Genomic DNA, 20,737 nt, shown 5'->3' on the forward strand with positions numbered 1-20,737 from the left:
TAAATATGTGTTCATTCATTGAATTGTATATTCAGTATTTAGTTTCAATGTCCTTTGAAATAAAACTGCCCCCCCCCCCCCCCCCCCCGGACACCAAGTTAGTTTGACCCACTGACGTCACGCACTCATCAACGACTAACTATGGAGGCGTGGTTAAAGCGCAGCAGCCATGCTGCTGAAAGAAGAGATGGACAAGTGAAAAAGAAAACAAAACAAGAGGCGACGAAGTCCAGAAAGTACATGGAAGAATAAGTTTTAATGGGATTTACGTCCACGAGCTCTGACCCACCCCAGGCACTGTGTTTTTTTTTTTTTTTTGCGGGGAGAAGTTAGCCAACGCTAGCATGAAGCCGGCACACCTCCAGCGGCATCTCACCACAAAACATAGATGTCACGTTGGGAAGGCAGAGTTCTTCAGGAGAAAGCTTTCTGATTTCAAGTCATCCCAAGCCACAATGCGAAAGGTCTCCACTACATTAGCCAAAGCCCTGGAAGCTTCTTACGCGGTGTCTTTGCTTGTTTGTTGCTAAAGCCAAACAACCGTTCACCATAGCGGAAGACCTACTGCTCCCCGCCGCTGTGAGTGGTATTGGCCGAAACTATGCTGGACAAAAAATCAGCAGATACATAAAAAACTGTGCCTCTGTCTAATGACACAGTTTTCCGCAGAATAGATATCATGGGCACAGACATTATCGAACAAGTTGTGGGGAAACTTGGCGACTCATTTTCACTGCAGCTGGATGAATCCACAGATGTGAGTGGACATGCGCAACTTGTTGCATTTAAGATACATTGACACGGACGACATCTGTGAACACGTTCTATTCTGCAAAGAAATGGAGGGGCGAACAACCAGAGAGGACATTTTTAATGTCGTTAACATGTTTATCAGCTGGAAATCCTGCAGCAGCGTCTGCACAGATGCGGCTGCATCAACGACGGGCAGCACGAAAGGGCTCATAGCACGGATTAAAAAAGAAAATCCCCACATCAAGTGGACGCACTGTGTGATACACAGGGAAGCGCTAGCGTCCAAGAAAAGGAGTTTTGAACGACAGCATTAAAGTTCTAAACTTTATCAAGTCAAGGCAACTTAATGCACGTTTGTTCCGCAGCCTCTGTGGAAATACGGGAGCTGAACACACAGAACTGCTCCTGCATCCTGAAGTACGCTGGCTGTCCCGTGGATGAGTACTGAGCAGGCTGTTTGAGTTGCCAGCTGAAGTGCACACCTTCCTGACAGAGCACGGATCTCCCCATGCCACCATGTTTGAGGACACGGACTGGCTTGCAAAGCTTTGCTATAATCTGGCAGATATATTCAGGAAACTGAATGATCTGAACATGTCCCTGCAGGGCAAGGACACCAGCATCCTGAACCTGTATGACAAGGTGGGGGGTTTCCTGAAGAAAGCAGAGATGTGGAAAAAGCCATGTGATCAGGAGGATTTCACCACCGGATTTCGCTCCTACTTTACTGACATGGATGAGACATCTGTGCAGCTGGATTGGGTGAGAAACCCATTTCTCTTGTCTGAAGCAAACAGAAGCAAGCTTCCTGTCACTCGTCAGGAAAAAGTGATGGAAGTAGCATCTGACCGTGGCCTGCAGATGAAGTGTGGTGCATCCACTCTCACACCGTTTTGGCTGTGTGTGAGGCAGGAGCACCCTGAGCTGGGACAGAAAGCTTTGGAGCAGCTGCTACCGTTTGCATCCACATATTTATGTGAGGCCTCCTTCTCAGCAATGATGCTGATCAAAACAAAGCAAAGAAACAGACTGTGCCTGGAGAAGAGCTTGATCACTGCAGTTGCCTCTTTGCCACCAAGAATGACAAAGATCCTCAGTGAGGTGCAAGCTTATATTTCTCATTGAAATGTATTGAGTACATTTTTTTCCAGTTCATAAATCACTGCCTGTTACATGCTGTTCAATTCAAGTCAAATGTTCAATGCAAAGTGATTCACATGCAATCTTCTTATTTTTTATCCTAAAAGAGTTAACGTGAATTATTATTTGTGAGCAAATCTTTATTTATGAAGTTAATTTATTTTGTAAACTAAATATTATTTAGTTATAATTAAGTTATAGATTTATTTCTGTGAACAGATTTTTTTATTCATGTATATTTTTTATTTTATTTATTATTAGCAGCATTTTGCATATTTGAGTTTTGACTGGTTTTATGCCTTCTGGTGGTCAACGTCTTCTGTTTTTCTTTTTTGTTTGAACATGCAATGTTTGCCATATGAATATTTTTGTCAGGTTCACTGTTGTTTGGCTTGAATAAATCTGGTAGGTAGAAAGTAGATCAATGTGAAAACAAGTCATGTTGTGAATAGTTCTGCTCTGACTGATGCCTCTCTCTATCTGAAGGAGAGGAAGTTCCTGGGCGGATCTGGTCAGATCAGCGAGGGCATGGCCAAAGAGCTGGGTGAGCGGGTGAAGCTGGAGTCACTACTGTGGAACCATGGTGATTGAGGAAGAGGGTGCTCCAATTGGACTGACACTTGATGATGCAAAGCCAGATGGGACTGTGCCTGCTATTATGGGGTAGGTCAAGATTCATCAGGGGTCTGGATTGTTGACTGTAATGAGAACTGGACCGAGTCAGTGTGACGTCACCCATAGAAAATGGCTCACTTTCAGTCCCAAATAAAGTCAATTCTTTTGCCGATTTTTTTGCAAATGTTCCACGTTGGAATCAGAAATTGTCAAAAAGGAGTGATTGGTCCGACTCGGTCTGAATCATCGTGTCCATGGCGACCACTCTCACCAATCAGGAGTGACCTTGTTTGAAGTCCACACCCCTGCTACCAGAAAGCAGGCTCAGGAGAATCTGTCAATCAAACATTTTGAATATTGGATGTGAGACCGCTTAGTTTTAACTGATCTGATTGGTCAGTTTATCACTTGAATAAATTTCACTGCAAAAAAAAACATGTTTAACGCTTGTGCTATCCTAGGCACTTTAACATTGGGAGTTGGGTCATCTAGACCCACTAGACCAGGGGTCACCAACCCTGTGCACCCCTTGTGGCGCCCGCAGGGAATGCACCCCCAAAATATCTTTTATTTTTTTATTGAAGCAAATATTCAACAAACAACCACGGCATGTTTGTCAATGACAACAATATCAATTCTGAGATAAAGGTAGACAAAGAAAACCCAAATATGTAAACAAATATAACTTAAAAAATAATCAATAAAAGTAAGGGTCTATTACAAAAGTTTTAATAGATCATATAAATTACACAATTTCTGGACATTCTTATGATTCATGCAATGTAAAGATTTTGAGAATAGGTTTAGGTGGTTGAGTAATCCATTAATGTGAGGATTAATATTCCTGTCTGTTTTTATTTACATTTATGTTTAAAAAGTTAAAATTAAGTTAAAGTTTTAAAGGTTTAAAAGTTTAGCTTTAGTGTGTTCAATAAATATTTATCTTGTTCGGCTGCAACCTAAAGTCTGTTTTGAATTTAGGCCCCCTCTGCAACTAAGTTTGACCCCCCCTGTAATACGAGTCTAGAAAATTCATGCATGTTTTTGTGTGTAAAATGAGCAAATAAAAATAGGGCACACAAAAGGAAGTCCTCAAAAAAAGTCCTCAAAAAAAGGTTGGTGAACCCTGCACTAGACAGTGCTCTGAACCTTTTTTCTTCAATGATTTTTGATCTTCACTGGTGTCCATGGATTACATGAAATCTTTCCACCTTTATCCACCTTTGTCATGGTAGGGAGAAAACGTCAATGTAAAGGCCCGTACACACCGGGACGAATTGCGACGTAGTCTTTTGTATTACCTGTGAATGAAAATTCTTATGATTATATTGATGTGGATGAAGTATTCTCTCATTTGCCTTTACACACACACACATTCAGGTTCTATTGGGGTTAATGCTGCATTCACACCAGATGTTCAAGAACATGCTAAACTTAAACTTGAGTATAGCCCATGGTGTTCACGCTATAAAAGCAGAGAAGGGCTTCTTCTTCTTTTTCTACTGTTTACTAGCGCATGTCCACCGCCTACATTTGGAAGAGCAGTGTATTCCGATAAATGAAAGACTTGGTGTCATAGAATTCCAGGTGGCCACAAACCGGAATGATTCATTTCTCCTTCATAATCACTTTTCCAACAGTTGGCACTTCTGTGCATTAAAAGAGATGCCATCCATGTGTCAAAATGGTTTTAGAAATGTTTGTAGCAATGTGTGAATGCAAGAGTTTTGAACGCAGAGGCCCGAGATGCGCATTCCCGTGCGCTTACATAGACTTTTCATTGGAAGTGGTTGCTTGAACACACGTTGCAGAGACCGGTGTGAACGTAGCTTAGTATGACTTTGGTCCAGCTTCTGCTGTTGGAACAGCTTTTATTCTTCTGAGGATGTTTATGGGAACGCTTGATCTTCCAGAAGGCCAAAAATGAGCTTAGACTCTGAGAAAGTCTGGTTCTCAGCAGACCAGTCCAGTTTTTCACACTAGACTGACACCTGCATGTCTTTATGAACCCTCTTTGTGCACTGGTGGGCAGTCATGTTGGAACAGGAAGAGGTAATCTCCAACAAAGTGGGAAGCAGAAATTGTTGAAATCTCCTAGTATGAGGCATCTACAGTTCTGGGCACTTCGTTCAGGATTTGCAGCACTTGGTTTTGGTCAAAACCTTCTTCCATGACATCCTCCCAGTGACATGCGGTCAGATGAGGCAAGTGAGGCTCAGCTTCACCTGTCATGATTGTAATAAACTAGACAAAGGTAAATAAAGTTAAGATTATTTTCCATGCATCTGCGTTGAAGAGCAGCGCACAGACTCAAAAAATAAGGCCACGCATGTTTTTTAAAAACAACATGACAGTAAGTGGAAAATAAATGTGAGTAAAACTAAATTTTAGGCCCAAAGAATTATTTTTACGATCATTTTCACAGACAACTTTTGATAACATTAAAGCACCAGAATTTGAACTTGGAAAAATACTATAAATAGTTACTTGGGGTCAAAATGAAATGTGTGCCGAACACATTTGTATACTTTAATTTGATTACAGTATATATGAAGAATTTATACACAAGAAGAGGTTTCTATCCAGGGCTCCAGACTAACTTTTTTCACTAGGAGCACAGTGGCCCCTAACTGAAAATTTTAGGGGCGCAACCAGAAAATTTAGGGGCGCATACCGTAAATCAACATGCTAACCCAATCTACTAATTTCCACTGTATTACTAATAAATACTTTAATAATAGATGCAGAAATTACAATGTGCTGTTTCAGATTCAGTGTCACATTTTATTCTGCACTTTTGAAGATGCAACAAAACAAAAGCATCGCTGTCATGACAGTACAAATTTATCTTTGTGACACCAAATAGGTGCAGCCAAGATGCACAATAAGCGTGTTTGAGATCACCCAGGTGGACTCAACGCTGCACAGATCACCTGGTGTGTGACATATATTTTTGTTTTTGCTCCAACATTAACTGTCAATCATCACAAAAATATCGCGAGAAAGGGGTGGGAGCAAGGGGCAAACCTACCCGGACACAGCTGGAAACTGAACTGACTGAAAGCTGCCCTACAGACTACAAAACAATGCATTATGGGACATGTGTCCTGATGGTTTTTGTAGTTGAGTGATTAATTAAAATAATTTAAAATACCAATTCATTAAAAAAGGCTACATAAACTACAAAACATTAAAATAATCATAAAATGTATAATAACACAGATCATATTAAGGGGGAGAAGAATATTAAATCTAAATTGAATGTTAAGGACAACTCCAATTTCCTGTTCTCCTTCAGTCTTGCTGCAGATTCGCCTTCATCTCACAGCCCCCCCCCCCCCCCCCCCCCCCCCCCCCCCCCCCCCAAACCCCGGCCTGGTGTCCCCAACGATCCAGGCGAGCCGCCGGTTCATCTCAAACACGTCTATCGTTGCATTTTCCCCACGTATTTTCAGTGAGTCTAAAACTAATGTTATTTTTGCTCGAGCGTGTTTAAAGTTCAAGCCCCGTTAGCTGTCACGCATGTAGGTGTGGGACATTTATTCTCCTCAGCTGACCCGACTCCCGCGGGACGGGGGCGGTCGGTGTGCTGCCGTAACCCGTATGATGCGCCGCCGTAACCGTAGCCAAAACCTAAACCTTCCTCCGGGTCTGTGTGACCCAGAGAAAAGTTCAGCACGGACTGCATGTATTTAGAAAATTACGAGCGAATAGATACGTTCTAGAAAGGAAAGTAAAGAACTCCTTAATGTGGTCCGGGGAGGGGGCTGTCAGGTTTCCTGCTTGCAAAACCCTGTCATTGTCACGCCCCCAAGAGTCATATACCCCACTGTGATTGGTTGGTCAGCTCTAGGCCCCTCCCCCTCCACGCATTTTAGCCACTCACAGTGACTTTCCCTATTCTTCTCACACGCAGTGGCCGCCTCACAGACAGGCATCACGCGAGAATGTACGTGCTCGTGTTTCATGAGTATGTGCGCGAGTGTGTGTCTGCCTGCGTGCGTGTGCGCTTGCGTCTCATTGATTATTTCATTGATCATTGACGTGCCCCTTCCAAGTTTAATGTCTAAAAAAATACGGAGGGTGGGGGAAGCAAATTTACTGCTCGCACATGTGCGACTGGATGTAAAATTTAGTCGCACACTCTCAAATTTTGGTCGCAAAATGCGACCAATTGCTCGCAGTCTGGAGCCCTGCTATCCATGTCTATAAAAGAAATATTCTCTGAAGGACAAATATCTTCTTGTGTGTATCTTATATGCTGTTACCTGCTGTTGGATGAATGGTGAAATATTCAGTTCTTACAATTGTAAATCTGACTCCAGAGGAGTCAGTGCCTCACAAGCCATCAACCTCACCGCACGTCACTGCATCCTCCACAATGTGTTTGAGCTAATCTAAGGCTACGTTCACACTGCAGGCTGAAACGACCCAATTCCGAATTTTTTGCCCCTAAGTGGCCCAATTCCGATCTTTTCATGACAGTCTGAATGACACAGATCCGATCTTTTCAATTGCGACCCAGGCCCCGTGGGTTTGCCGGCCTGATTCCGAATTGTAGCCGTTCTTTTCAATTGCGACCGCCGTCTGACCGGCCAGGCGACTTGATTCCGAACTGTACGTCATCGACACGCAACAAACGTCATCATTTTGCGTTAAAGTAGGCGGGAACGAGAACGTAAACATCAACCATGGTGGACGATGCTGCTGAGACCAGTCAGTGGAAGGGAAGCGAGATCCCCGATTGGATTAATATTTGGGCTGATCGCTCTTTTCAGGCCAAACTCCAGGGCTCTTATTGCAACTGGGCGGTTTTTGAAAAATTTTCCAGCTAAATGGCAGAGCGTGGTGTTGAACCTTTACTGCTATAACTTTCATTGCCTTCTTAAAATGAGAAGATTGTAATTGTGCTGCTCCTTCGTGAAAATAAATTTAATATTACAAAAAGAGCTCCGCTTTTGACAACACTGTTGTTGACATCTGCTCCGCAAACAAGTGACGTCGTTCACCGTTGAGTATTCTTCTGGCTTCTGCGCATGCGGGTCTCGTTTGGGTCGTGTCACGGTCACACTGGAGATCACAAAAGTTCGGATTTACTTGGAAATGTGAACGGTCTAGCAAACAATTCGGATTTTTTCAAAAAATCCGAATTGAGCATTAAGCCCTGCAGTGTGAACGTAGCCTAAAGGCCACATGATGTTAGGAGGCCTGTAGTGAATGAGAGCAGAAGGTTGGTGACCCCTATGCTAAACATCTGCTGACCTTGCTCTGTCAGTTTACTGTATGTGCTTCACCACTTGATGGCTAAGTTGCCACATAAGTGGTAAAAGCTACTGTCCAAAGTTTTTAGCCTCATCCCTACAGGGAATCATCTAAATGATGGCACTTTTAGCAGTACTTCCATCTCTCTGTGACCCAGTTTGATGACTTTCTGTCCCACTTTAGTCAGAGGAAAGAAAAAATTAAAAATTACATTTTTCTAATTGTCTTTATACAAATAAGAAAAACATAATAAAGCCCAGGGGGAGAATGATCGGATTCTCTCCATGTTGGTTTTGGACTCCGCCCACTGATCACGCCATCACCGTATCAAATCTGGGTCCCTGATTGATTGATGTGTCTTTTTCACCAAGGCTCAAACATTTGAACTCTGGATGCATTTTAACGCCCCAAACGGTTTGCATTGATCAAAATGTGCTACAGCCAGACCGCTGCACCATTCCTGACGTTCAAAACGCCCTGCAAAACCTCTTATCGGGTTTGTCTTGACTTCATATGGAAATCTTACGTCCCGTTTGGTGGGAACGCAGCCACGCGCTGGAATTTACCCATTAACACAAGGATGTGTGCTCAATGCACGCAGGACACTCGTTACTCGTTTTATATGAATGTGTATGTGTGTGTGAGTGTGTGTGTAGTGCGTATGTGTGTGTGTGTGTTTACACTGTATATGCATAAACACCTTGAAATGTTACCAAATGAAATATATTTCTTCCTCCTGTAGAGTTCTGAGGGAGCCGGTGGGGATGTTGTTCTTCGCTGGTACAGAGACGGCCACAGAGTGGAGCGGATACATGGAGGGAGCCGTACAAGCAGGAGAGAGGGCAGCCAGAGAGGTCAGAGCCCCACAGCCAGACCCAGAGCGCACGCTGCACTGTTCACACACTCCACTCAGTAATTCATGTCTGGAAAGTTGATATGACTGTACATTATAGTAACATTTATGTTTAAAACAACAAGAGCATTTGTTTAACTATAAGACTCACATAAAAGTTCTCCAAAAAGTTGACAGTCATTAGTTTATAATTGTGCTTAATGATGATTTTATTTTTTGTTTGTAACTATAGCTCCTCCACTTTCAGTCACACAGCGGATGTTTGGTTATTAAAAGTCCCACTCCAACACTTGTAAAAGTGTTCCCAGTGGTCTTTTAATTATGGTTTTGACGTTTTTAGCCTAAATCAAAAAACCTGGGTTCTGTCCCAGACATAGTTTTTGCAGAGCAGCAGGAGTTCATCAGAAATTCACCTTTGTAGGCGGGACTATTTTCCTGTACTAACCTCGCACCCACTTCCCATCATCCATAAATATGAACACACTCCCGCTAGCTTACAGCCCCTCAACCCACAACTTAACATTACCGGTGCAACAAAAATGGTGATTAATATCAGAGTTATCCAGCCGTACAGCTTTCATCTAGATACCAGTTCGGAAAACAAAGATGTACATGGATCTATTTGTCTACGAGTGGATGCATGCAATGGAGCGGAGCAGGGAGTTTGTGAGCTGCAGATTGTCACTGCTATAATCTTTTCAAACAGCATTTTGGTGTCTGCTTCTGATTCACCAGGGTTTAAAAAGAGAAATATTCAGAAACGCAATTTTGAGCTTAATTTTCTTTATGCGTGTCCTTCATCATCAGCATAAAAAAAACATGTTAAAAAACACAAAAACACCCTTTTCATTGGAGCGGGTCTTTAAAGGTATAAATATAAGAGCTTTACCAAACCAATGCAGCTTTGAAAAGTATTTTATTCATGAAAACTATTTTTGGTTTGTTGTGCTGGAGTTGTTCACATTTTTTTTCTTTTTTTGATAAAGAAAAAAGTGCCTCTTTTCCTTTACAGCAGAAATATGTTGTTATTTACTTATGTTGATTAATTCCTATTTCACATGTTCAAACTACTAATCCGAAAGAAAAAAATCCTATTTTATGTTTTCAAAAGACTAAATGCTCAATAGAAAAAATTCAAACTCTTTTGATGCCAATGGTTGCCTTATATGTTTATTATCATTAAGGTTAATTTACATTGAGAAAGTATATTATCTGTATTTATTGAAAAAGTATTTATCTTTTTAACTGTAACAGCAGTAATTCAGGGATATTCACCGTGTCAGAATGTTGGGTATTTTGCTGTTGTAAAATATGTCAAGCCTAAAGTCAGACACACTTTAGAGATAAATGTTTGATTTCTTAAAAATATCTAATTTTTTTACAGATTATGTGTGCGATGGGTAAAATCCACCAGAATCAGGTCTGGCAGCCGGAGCCTGAGAGCATGGTAAGAATGTTCACCTCAGGACTGTGGAGGCTGGTTCCTCAGCTCCTGACTGTGGTTGGCACACATCATATCATCTCTGTTTTTAAGCCACGCTAATATGTAAAAGTCCATTCATTCAATTTAATACTTTATTTTTAGTTTTACCTTTCAAAGTGCAGAAAAAGCTTCAACCTAAATTTGCTGATCTTCCCATGCAGGACGTCCCAGCACTTCCATTCCACACCACCTTCTGGGAGAGGAATTTGCCTTTAGTCGGCGGTCTGCTGAGGTTCATGGGGGTCTCCAGCTTCCTGTCTGTGGCCGCAGCAGCCGGCTTTGTGGCCTACAAGAAAGGCCTTCTGCCCCACAGTTAAACCCCCAGCATCCGTTCTCTCAGTCGTCTGTGTCTTAAGCAGACAGAGCTCCATATGAACTGTATTCTCACCCCTCTGGTGCACTATTTTGAGGCCTGAGCTACAAAGTAGTGAAAAATGTAACGTTTAGGAGGATTTGTTATAGATTTTTCATGAGAGATGCAGTTCAGCTGATGCAAACGCTTCTGCAAACACTGAGGTTTCAGAGAGACGAGCAGTAGTGGGCTGAAATGACACTGAGAATTGGAGCAAATAGATCAGTCAAAAGTTAATCAACGAGTCAAATTTGGAAAGAAACGAAGGAAGAAACCCGACGGTGTAGGAAGAATCGGAGAAGCCAGTTTCCATGAAATGCCAATGACATTCATATTTTTCATATATGTCCTTGTCTGATCTTGTCTTGCTGTGTATGTGTGGGCTTTGACCGTACGTATGCATTGATACTCTGCTTTGGATGTGCGTTTGTCAAAGAAGTGCACACAGTGTTGGTGTTGATGACTAGCTCTGCAGAATTGAGCTGCTTTTTGGCTTCAGACAAAAGGCTGTAAATGTTTGAGCCAACGCAGAATCATCCGTGTTTGTCCTACAGTAGCTTGTCTTACAATCACAGCAGAGGCTAAACTGAAAGGATGACATATTTGGTCAGTTTATAACCAAGTGTCAACAAATCCCATGAAAACAGTCACCACAGAAAGCATTTCCACATGACTGTAAGGCAGGCAGAACCCCAGCTGCTAAACACAATGCTAACTTTATTATCCTCAACTCTTTCTATTCAAGGCTGTGTTTGAATCCATGTTTGTGATTTAAGTTGCAGATTTCAAATAAACACAAAAGAAAGAAAGAAAGAAAAAGTCTATCAGTGAGTTCTTTATAATAAACCACGAATGGCCTAAATTCATAGTCATTTATTACTCATTTACATTAATAAATATGTTGACATTTTGCATTTTTCTTCAAATAATTGTTTATTGAATCAATTATTGTCTTAATTAAAGATTAGGCCGAGATATTGAGATTTTTGTTTTTGGGTTTAACAGCACACATTCACTTCCAGATCTTGTAGATAGCGGAAAGCTAGCAGATAGCAGCAATACGCAAGATCATTTACATATTTACAGAATTCTAAATATTTGAGGACCTAATGTAAAAGCTCATAATGTACAAACAAGATCAAACTAGCCATTTATGTAAAATTGTGGCTTTCTGGATCCATTTAAGCAAAACAAACATTTTCCTGCAGAATTTGGGATGGCAATGACTTCATGATGCAGAGACTTTGGAGACTTTGCCAAAACTTAAACCATCCTCAAGGAAAAGATGTGTATTTTAAAAAATATATTAACATACTGACTGAACACACACTGGAACTATAAATAGGATCAAATCCTGTCAAAGAAAAGCCGTCATAAAGCTCATTGAAAACTTGTGTACCATAAAAAAATCTTTTGTTATGTGAAGAGTAGCTAATGAAGGACTTTTTTCTGCCGTCGGAAACATGTCTGTCTTCAGTTTTCATGGGAGTTGTTTACAGGGATAAATAAAAAAAATAAAAATTGCTGTTTAATAAGTCAAATCTTTGTTTTGATGTGAAGAAATAGTGCTTGAAAGCTAGTTTGTATGTTTATTGCTTGATATTTGTTTTGTTGAACGCTATTCATCAGAATAAATCCCACATTTTATCTTGGTAAATTAGTATTTTGGGCATTTTTTTCCTTTTCAAATGTTTCCTCATAGCATTTTAGTTGTTTAATTTTTCTGTATTAAACTTTCAAAACTTTATAAAACATGACTTTGCACAGTGAGAGGGCACTATACCAGGAAAGCACGTTAAAAGTGAGGCTTCACTTTTCATAAAAAGCCATTTTAGGACAAACTGTTCTTCAACTTTTAATGATATAGTAAATGCTATTCCTAGTATATGTTCTTTTCTTTTTGTGTTATTGATTAAAAAAAAGATTTAAGCTCTTTCTTCTAACACGATGTAACTTTTGTTTTGTATATAATCCTAAGTATTACTTTCCCCAGGGAAAGGGTAAAGTGGTGCAACAAAGCCTAAATTTTGCAGCAGAAAAGTCTCATCTGGCTCCTAAAGTACAGAAAAAGCCACCATCCAGCCTGCTCTTTGGTGTTAAATGTCAGCTGTTGTTGTAGAAATCTTTCTTTGTAACCGTAGAGTGATTTTGTCCGGAGATCTGTACACTGATTGTGCGTCTGTGTGTGCTCACAGAGAGAATTACGTTTTTGTTCCTGCCGCCTGTTGTTTGTGACTGTAGTGTATTTGTTGTGCCTTAATGGACATCATGGTGTTTGATCATTTTTCTCAAGTGCCTGTGTTCCGCTCACACTGTCTGCCCTTCTGTCTCTGCTGAGATAGAGCAAGTCATTAGCTTTTGAAGTGACTCGGTGAACAGGGGATGTCTGACCTCTGAGACCCCACTCACTGGTGAGTCCAGAAGTTTCCTTTCTAGATGTCCCCTCTGTTACCTGAGTTAAATCCTCTCTGTGCAACAAACTCAGGTAAAGCCAGACATAAAAACTACTCACCAACCAGGTGTGGGGGACCACAGATGACCACATGTGATCTGATGTCATTTAAGAATGTAAAGCGCACAGATTATAAGATTCAGGCAGTTTTGGACAGCTAAAGGGGTCCTGAAATGAGGTCCTGAGATGCTTTTTGGGTGTGAGCGCTGGGGGCGAGAGAGAGAGAGAGTGACGAGAGAAGCACGTGTGTGATGGCGAGAGTCGTGAGGTCCGAGTAAAGATTGTAAAAGAAAGACGAATTAAAGAAAGTTCTACAAACTCATGCACGCCTGAATTATCATCATTCAAGAGTGTGCAACACAGGAGTAACAGAGCTCTGACTGTTAGAGTGATCAAACTAGTCACTCCAGGTAAAGAAACCCTGGTGTTGTGTTGTGACTGCAGTGTCTCTCCTTGTTGTGCATCTTTCTGGGTGACTTCAGCGTGTCTCTCCACAAGTTCAGTCACTCTAGAACATCATCTCAAAAACATTACCAGAGTCCACCCGTTCCTCTCTCTTCCCAGCACAGAGGTGCTCGTGCATACTTTTATTTTTAGTTGTTTAGATTATTGTAATGCCCTGCTCTCTGGTTTATCCAAAAAGTCTATTTCAAATCTACAGCTACTGCAGAACTCAGCGGCCAGAGTTCAGACGAGGACCAGAGGGCTGGAACACATTACACCGGTTGTAACCCTTGTGCTATCCTAGGCACTTTAAGACTGGGAGTTGGGTCATCTAGACCCACTAGACCAGGGGTGGCGAACAAATTTGACACCAAGAAACAAATTTTTTCACTGTGAGAGTTAAAACGATTCTGTAGCATAAATAAAAAGCAAAGTCAAACCTAGAAATGCTTTTTCATTTTCAAAATGAAGCTGCATTTTTTGACTCAAAAATAAAATGAAAAAGCAATCCACCAAAATGCTTTTTCATTTCCTTCCTCAACACAGCTTATTCTGTCACTTAATTAAAATTAAAATGAAAATGGTATTTGACATTTCATGTTCAAAATGTTATCTGGTAAATGTGTAGCAAAATTCATTTAGAAATGTCTAATTTGACAATTAAAATGGATTAACAGAAATGCTTTTTAATTTTCAAAATGTAACTGCATCAAATGACTCAAAATTAAAATTAAAAAGCGATATTTCAAAATGCTTTTTCATTTTATACTTAAAACCGCTTATTGTGTGTCATAATTAAAACCAAAATGCAAAGAGGGGATTGCATTTGCATTTTCACATCCACCCTGGGAACCTTGTCTCAATATTCATTTAGAAAAAGCATTAGCAGAGGGGAGGCGGGGCGATGACGTCACTGCTTTCTCCGTGTGTCCGGCCGCTGAAGTTGGCTTGCGATTCACAGCTTCTGATTCGCAAGGGCACAAAAGGAACATTCCACTGCATTTCTCGCATTAAGATCCAGGAATCCAGGTTTGAGCAGTCCAGGTTCAGCGGTTTGTGAACAGGACCCGGTTTTAGGTGATCTTAATGCGAAAAATGCAGGGAATGAATTATGCTACACATTTACCAGAGAACGTCTTGAAAATGAAATGTCAAATACCATTTTAATTTTAATTAAGTGACAGAATAAGCTGTGTTGAGGAAGGAAATGAAAAAGCATTTTGGTGGATTGCTTTTTCATTTTATTTTTGAGTCAAAAAATGCAGCTTCATTTTGAAAATGAAAAAGCATTTCTAGTTTTGACTTTGCTTTTTATTTATGCTACAGAATCGCTTCCATACCAGGACTCCCTCGAAAAAAAGATTCTTAATCTCAATGGGACAATTCCTGGGTAAATAAAGGTTAAAAAAAAAAAAAGAGCCACACCACACACTGAGTAGGGAATCTGCGGTTGTTTCTGTCCAGTTGCGCAAGCAGTGTCACGTTCTGCGCTGTATTCATTCTGATTTCAGCTTTCTGCTGGGAGCTCCGCAAAAAAGTAAAGTGGCATGATGGCCGTTTTGAATATGCACTTTGAAAAGCTTCAACTTGTTAATAAAGGAGACAAATTGTGTCAGATCAGGAAGAGTTTTTCATTTTCTCCAGGATATTTTTTGTTCTTTTCTGCCATGAACTATGTCACTGCTTCCAAAAGCTCATAATGATAAACATAGTGACGCCATTCTGTTAAGTAAAAAAAGTAAGAATCTTCCCGTTCTTCCAGAAACGTCCTGTGTTTATCTTTAAACTCTGAATTTCACCATTTTGACCATGAGGGTAACAGTCTGCACGCACATCATATGTTTAGTTATTTTTTCCGGCATTGGGCGTAACCCGCGCAACTGATTGGCGATCACTTATGTGTCGGGAGCAGCATCAAACATTCGCACTGCCAAATAACTTTTAGTATTATTTATTATTTATTTTTAATACCCTCTGATGGTTTGAGTGTGGTTTAAGAGGGAAAAAATTATGAATTGAGGCACAGTATATAGAAAATATGATGAGACGCAAAGAGCTGCATGCTTATTGGCCAAGAGCCACATGCAGCTTTAATGATTTGTGAACCTCACTGGTGTCCATGGATTAAATGAAATCTTTCCACCTGTATCCACCTTTGTCATGGTAGGGAGAACACGTCTATGTAAGGGTGGGGTCATCTAAGATAGCGCAAGGGTTAAAGTCGCTGCATTGGCTCCTTGTGCGTTTCAGGATTGATTTTAAAATACTTTTAATGGTTTATATATGTTTTTTATGGTCTTGGGCCTTCTTATTCAAATGATATATTATTTTAAAATGTGAGCCCTTGCGGACCCTGAGGTCCTCCAGTGCTGTCCTCTTAGTTGTTCCTAAGGTGAGGACCAAAACTTATGGTGAGGCGTAGTACTGCCATTACGGTCATAGCCTGTGGAACAGCATGCCAGGGAGCCTCAGGGCCGCAGAGACTGTAGAGGTTTTTAAGAAGAGGCTCAAGATCTACCTTTTCAATTTAGCTTTTACTTGATTTTAACTGCCAATTTATTCTATTAGTTTAGTATACGCTATGTTATGTATTGAATTTCATTTTATGCATCTTAATCTCAATTTTATGTTTTTATATACATCTTGTGTCTTTAATTTTAGTATCTTATCATGATTTTAGCCCCAGTGTTTGTGGGGATCTTTTCCTCCAGGGCTCGCCGGTTTGGTCGGTGGTTGTTGCCGTGGTCGTCGCCCTTGCTGGAGCAGCTGAAGTCTAACTTTGCAGCTTCACGGCTGTGAAGTGGACCCCGTTGTTGTCCCAGTCTGGGTGGGCGCTGTGGAGTTGCTCCCATGGTCAAGCTGGCTCCTGGTATGAAGAGACTCCCATATACTGTTTCCTCACTGCAGAGCCAAGCCTTACTTTTTTGTTTGTTTCTTTATTTATTTATTTTTAATTGAGTTTTACAGTTACATAGTCATTATTCTTTGTACATGGGGGCCATGGGTCATATGTTTTAGCAGAGGGGAGTGGGAAGGATGAAGGGTGGGTTGGGTTTTTACTGTAATATTGTGTGTTTTCTGTTTTTAATGTTGAAGCGCTTGGAGCTGCACAAATGCATGAGAAGTGCTATTTTATAAATAAAGTTTAATTTGATTTGATATGATTGTATATCGGGTAACTCAAGATATTTATAAAAGCTTTAGTATTTGAAAACTCTTATCCAGTTTCCTTTTTTTAGTTTGTTTTTTGTCTTAACCCTTGTACTATCTTAGATGAACCCACCCTTACACTGACGTGTTCTCCCTACCATGACAAAGGTGGATAAAGGTGGAAAGATTTCATGTAATCCATGGACACTAGTGAGGTTCACAAATAATTGAAGAAAAAAGGTTCAGAGCACTATCTAGTGGGGTCTAGATCAATGGTCCCTAACCCCCTACCGGTCCGTGGGTCATTTGGCACCGGGCTGCACAGAAATAATAAATAACATACTTTACTTTTGGTTTATTTATATCGGAATTTGAACGAAGTTTTATTTTGAAAAATTGCCCAATTCTCTGTCACATCTGTCTATGTCACCAGTAACGCTTATCAACCTATCACGCTCTTCTCAGTCACGTGATAGGTTACCGGTAAAATAAAACCCAGGAACTACAAAAATGAGTAAAAAAACAAACGTGTTTGGAAAGTTTCTTTGCCAGGGGTTAAAGGCCCAGCCAGGAGACAGAAGAGGGACCTTCAACTTCCAAAAAAAGAAAGCTACATTTAATAGACAGTACTTCTTTTTTGCACCATGAGTGTGGGAAGGGGAGAGGATGATGACTCCTGTGCCATGTTGTATCCATGCGTGTCAAAATTAAAGCTTGGGGTTTGTGTTGTCACGTTTCTGTTCCTCTTTCTGTGTGGCGTTGCTACAGTAATCCTCCGTCAACATCTTGAAGACCGGTCCGTTAAATTAAAAAAGGTGCAATCTCTCCCTTGGCCCTGGAACTCCCCCTAGCTCTTTCCCCCCTCCCAGAGTCTGCGCCCCATTGTCATCAGAGGGCTGAAAAAGCTCATCAGTAAGAACTTGAGAATCCTCCGAGGAGCTGTTCTCAGGTCAGTCCAGCCTCTCCACTTCATAAACAGCTCCCACTGCAGTCAGGTTCATCAGTAACCCCTCTAACACCCCCACCCCCAACACCCACAATCCCACTTGCTGTGTATCTGTGCTCTTCTTTTCTCTAACACCTAATTGTAAATCTGACTCCAGAGGAGTCAGTGCCTCACCAGCCATCAACCTCACCGCACTTCAATGCCCCCAACCCCCGTGGTCCGCAGTCATAAAAGGGTGGGAAGTTTTTTGCTACGTCTGGCGGTTTTTCAGATGACTTTTGGGCTGGAAAACTGACACTATCTGGCAACACTGTTTGGAACCATCATAATACAAACCAATGCAACAAATTGAGAAAAAAGAATACATTGACATGACATACATGTCCTATTGCTATATTAACCCCACCCTTACATTGACGTGTTCTCCCTACCATGACAAAGGTGGATAAAGGTGGAAAGATTTCATGTACCGGTAATCCTTGGACACCAGTGAAGATCACAAATCATTGAAGAAAAAAGGTTCAGAGCACTGTCTAGTGGGTCTACATGACCCAACTCCCAATGTTAAAGTGCCTAGGATAGCACAAGGGTTAATCAATTCCTAAACTATTCTTTATCAACATAGATAATCTTTAAAACTTTAGAATAATCTTTTTTGGAAGACTATTTACATTGATTTTTCATGTCAAAGTCAAATAATTTTCAAGGACACTGCAGGGAGTTGAACCCCGTCTAGCTGAAGCCAGAGTACCATCTACCAGTGCCTTCTGTTTTTTTGACTGAACATGGAAGGCAAAGCAAAACCTGCAGTCCAACCGGTATGCGACTTTAAATGATCGAATACATTTGGAATAATTGTTAGTCTATTAACTTTAAAAACTATCACACATAACCTGTTTTTGTATCACATGCTTGTTAAAATACTTATAAAACAAATCTACAGTGTTTGTACATCTTACAAAAAAATGTATTCAAATAGTTCATGGAGTGGATTATGGGACACATACAAATGTATTGTTTTTAAAGTTGGGTTTATTGAAATTATGGGAATTAGTGAAACTGTAAACAGCACTTATCGTGTATAAAGCCAGAAGCAACTTACTTCCAATAAACATACAGCAAATGTTCAGAGTCAGAGACGGGAGTTACGATCTAAGAAACCAACTGAATTTCAAAAAGCAGTGCATTTGTACTAAAAAACAAAATGTGTTTATAAAATTGTGGTGTGGATTTATGGAACGGATTGGATGAACGGATAATAAGAACGGATTGGTTGTAAAAAAAAGTAATGGGATCAGACAAGATTTCTCTTCAACCCACTCCTTTTCAAGCCCACTTTATTGTTTTCTATGTCTATTTTAAACTACTGTGTTAACTTTTTCATTTGTGTTTGAAATAAGGAAACTGAATCTGAAAATACAGTAAAAGAAACCAAAGGTTTCACAAAAAAATGTACATTTACAAGGAAAGAGGATATTTTCAAAGGACGGCCTAAGAATTGAGTGTGTGTGTGTGGGGGGGGGGGGGGGGACCAGAGTCCCTATTGAAAACCCCCTAAAGTTTTTTTTTTTTTTTCAAAGTAAAGGTTTTAAAGAAAAGAATAAAAGAAAACTTAAGAATTTACAAAGCATGGGGGGTAACCAGAGTACCTGGAGAAAACCCCCAAAAGTTTTTTTTTTTTTCAAAGTAAAGGTTTTACAGAAAAGAATAAAAGAAAACCTAAGAATTTACAAAGCTTTGGGGGGTAACCAGAGTCCCTGGAGAAAACCCCCAAAAGTTTTTTTTTTTCAAAGTAAAGGTTTTAAAGAAAAGAATAAAAGAAAACCTAAGAATTTACAAAGCATGGGGGGGGTAACCAGAGTACCTGGAGAAAACCCCCCAAAGTTGTTTTTTTTTTAAAGTAAAGGTTTTAAACTTCTTCCACTTTCGGCTTCTCCCATCAGGGGTCGCCACAGCGAACAAGTCGCATGGTAAATTTGGCAATGTTTTACACCGGATGCCCTTCCTGACGCAACCTTCTCAAACCGGGCTTGGAACCGGCAGAGGTAGAGAAGGGAACAGAATAAAAGAAAACCTAAGAATTTACAAAGCATGGGTTGTAACCAGAGTCCCTGGTGAAATCCCCTCAAAGTTTTTTTTTTTCAAATTAAAATTTTAAAGAAAATAAAAAAAGAAAACCTAAGAATTTACAAAGCATGGGGGGTAACCAGAGTCCCTGGTGAAAACTCCCTAAAGTTTTTTAATTTTTTTTTTTCAAAGTAAAGGTTTTACAGAAAAGAAAACCTAAGAATTTACAAAGCATGGGGGATAACCAGAGTCCCTGGAGAAAACCCCCAAAAGTTTTTTTTTTTTTTAAAGTAAAGGTTTGAAAGAAAAGAATAAAAGAAAACCTAAGAATTTACAAATCATGGGGGGGTAACCAGAGTACATGGAGAAATCCCCCCAAAGTTTTTTTTTTTCAAATTAAATTTAAAAAAAAAGAATAAAAGAAAACCTAAGAATTTACAAAGCATGGGGGGTAACCGGAGATCCTGGTAAAAAACCCCTAAAGATTTTTAATTTATTTTTATTTTTTTCCAAAGTAAAGGTTTTACAGAAAAGAAAAAAAGAAAACCTAAGAATTTACAAAGCATGGGGGATAACCAGAGTCCCTGGAGAAAACCCCCCAAAGTTTGTTTTTTTTTTAAAGTAAAGGTTTTAAAGAAAAAGAATAAAAGAAAACCTAAGAATTTACAAATCATGGGGGGGTAACCAGAGTACCTGGAGAAATCCCCCCAAAGTTTTTTTTTTTTCAAATTAAATTTTTAAAAAAAGAATAAAAGAAAACCTAAGAATTTACAAAGCATGGGGGGTAACCGGAGATCCTGGTAAAAAAAACCTAAAGATTTTTAATTTATTTTTATTTTTTTCCAAAGTATAGGTTTTACAGAAAAGAAAAAAAGAAAACCTAAGAATTTACAAAGCATGGGGGGTAACCAGAGTACCTGGAGAAAACCCCCCAAAGTATTTTGTGTGTGTGTGTGTGTTTTTTGTTTTTTTTTACAAAGTGAAGGTTTTACAGAAAAAAGGAATTTACAGATGTACAAAGAGTGTGTCTAGGGGGAGGGCAGAGTTCATGAACACCCCCCCCCCCCCCCCCCCCCAAAAAAAAAACCCTTGTCTTTTTCCAGATTAAAATATTTACACAAAACAATAACATAAATAAAAATTTAAGAATTTACAAAGTATGTGTGTGGGGGACAACTCCCAATTTTTATTTTTCACACAAGACAAAAATTTCACAGAAT

The 20,737-nt window shown here is 40.0% G+C and overlaps 1 protein-coding gene across 3 annotated transcripts; it reads left to right on the forward strand.

Moving 5' to 3' along the window:
• The first annotated feature begins 1,358 nt into the window (after positions 1-1,358).
• LOC144988702 (amine oxidase [flavin-containing]-like) lies at positions 1,359-12,115 on the forward strand. 3 transcript variants are annotated; one of them, XM_078939494.1, is made up of 5 exons: positions 1,381-1,515; positions 2,380-2,556; positions 8,513-8,624; positions 10,008-10,070; positions 10,268-12,115. In XM_078939494.1, the coding sequence occupies exons 2-5, from the start codon at positions 2,474-2,476 to the stop codon at positions 10,421-10,423; spliced, it is 414 nt and encodes a 137-aa protein (XP_078795620.1). In that variant the 5' UTR covers positions 1,381-1,515; positions 2,380-2,473; the 3' UTR covers positions 10,424-12,115. The 3 variants fall into 3 exon arrangements, with proteins under 3 accessions (XP_078795621.1, XP_078795620.1, XP_078795619.1); XM_078939493.1 differs by lacking the exon at positions 1,381-1,515 and adding an exon at positions 1,645-1,854; XM_078939495.1 differs by lacking the exon at positions 2,380-2,556 and having other exon boundaries at positions 1,359-1,515.
• Positions 12,116-20,737: the final 8,622 nt, after the last annotated feature.

The sequence above is a fragment of the Oryzias latipes genome, chromosome 21 (assembly GCF_053564925.1).
Source record: "Oryzias latipes strain Hd-rR chromosome 21, Olatipes_Hd-rR_3.1".
Lineage (NCBI taxonomy): Eukaryota > Metazoa > Chordata > Actinopteri > Beloniformes > Adrianichthyidae > Oryzias > Oryzias latipes.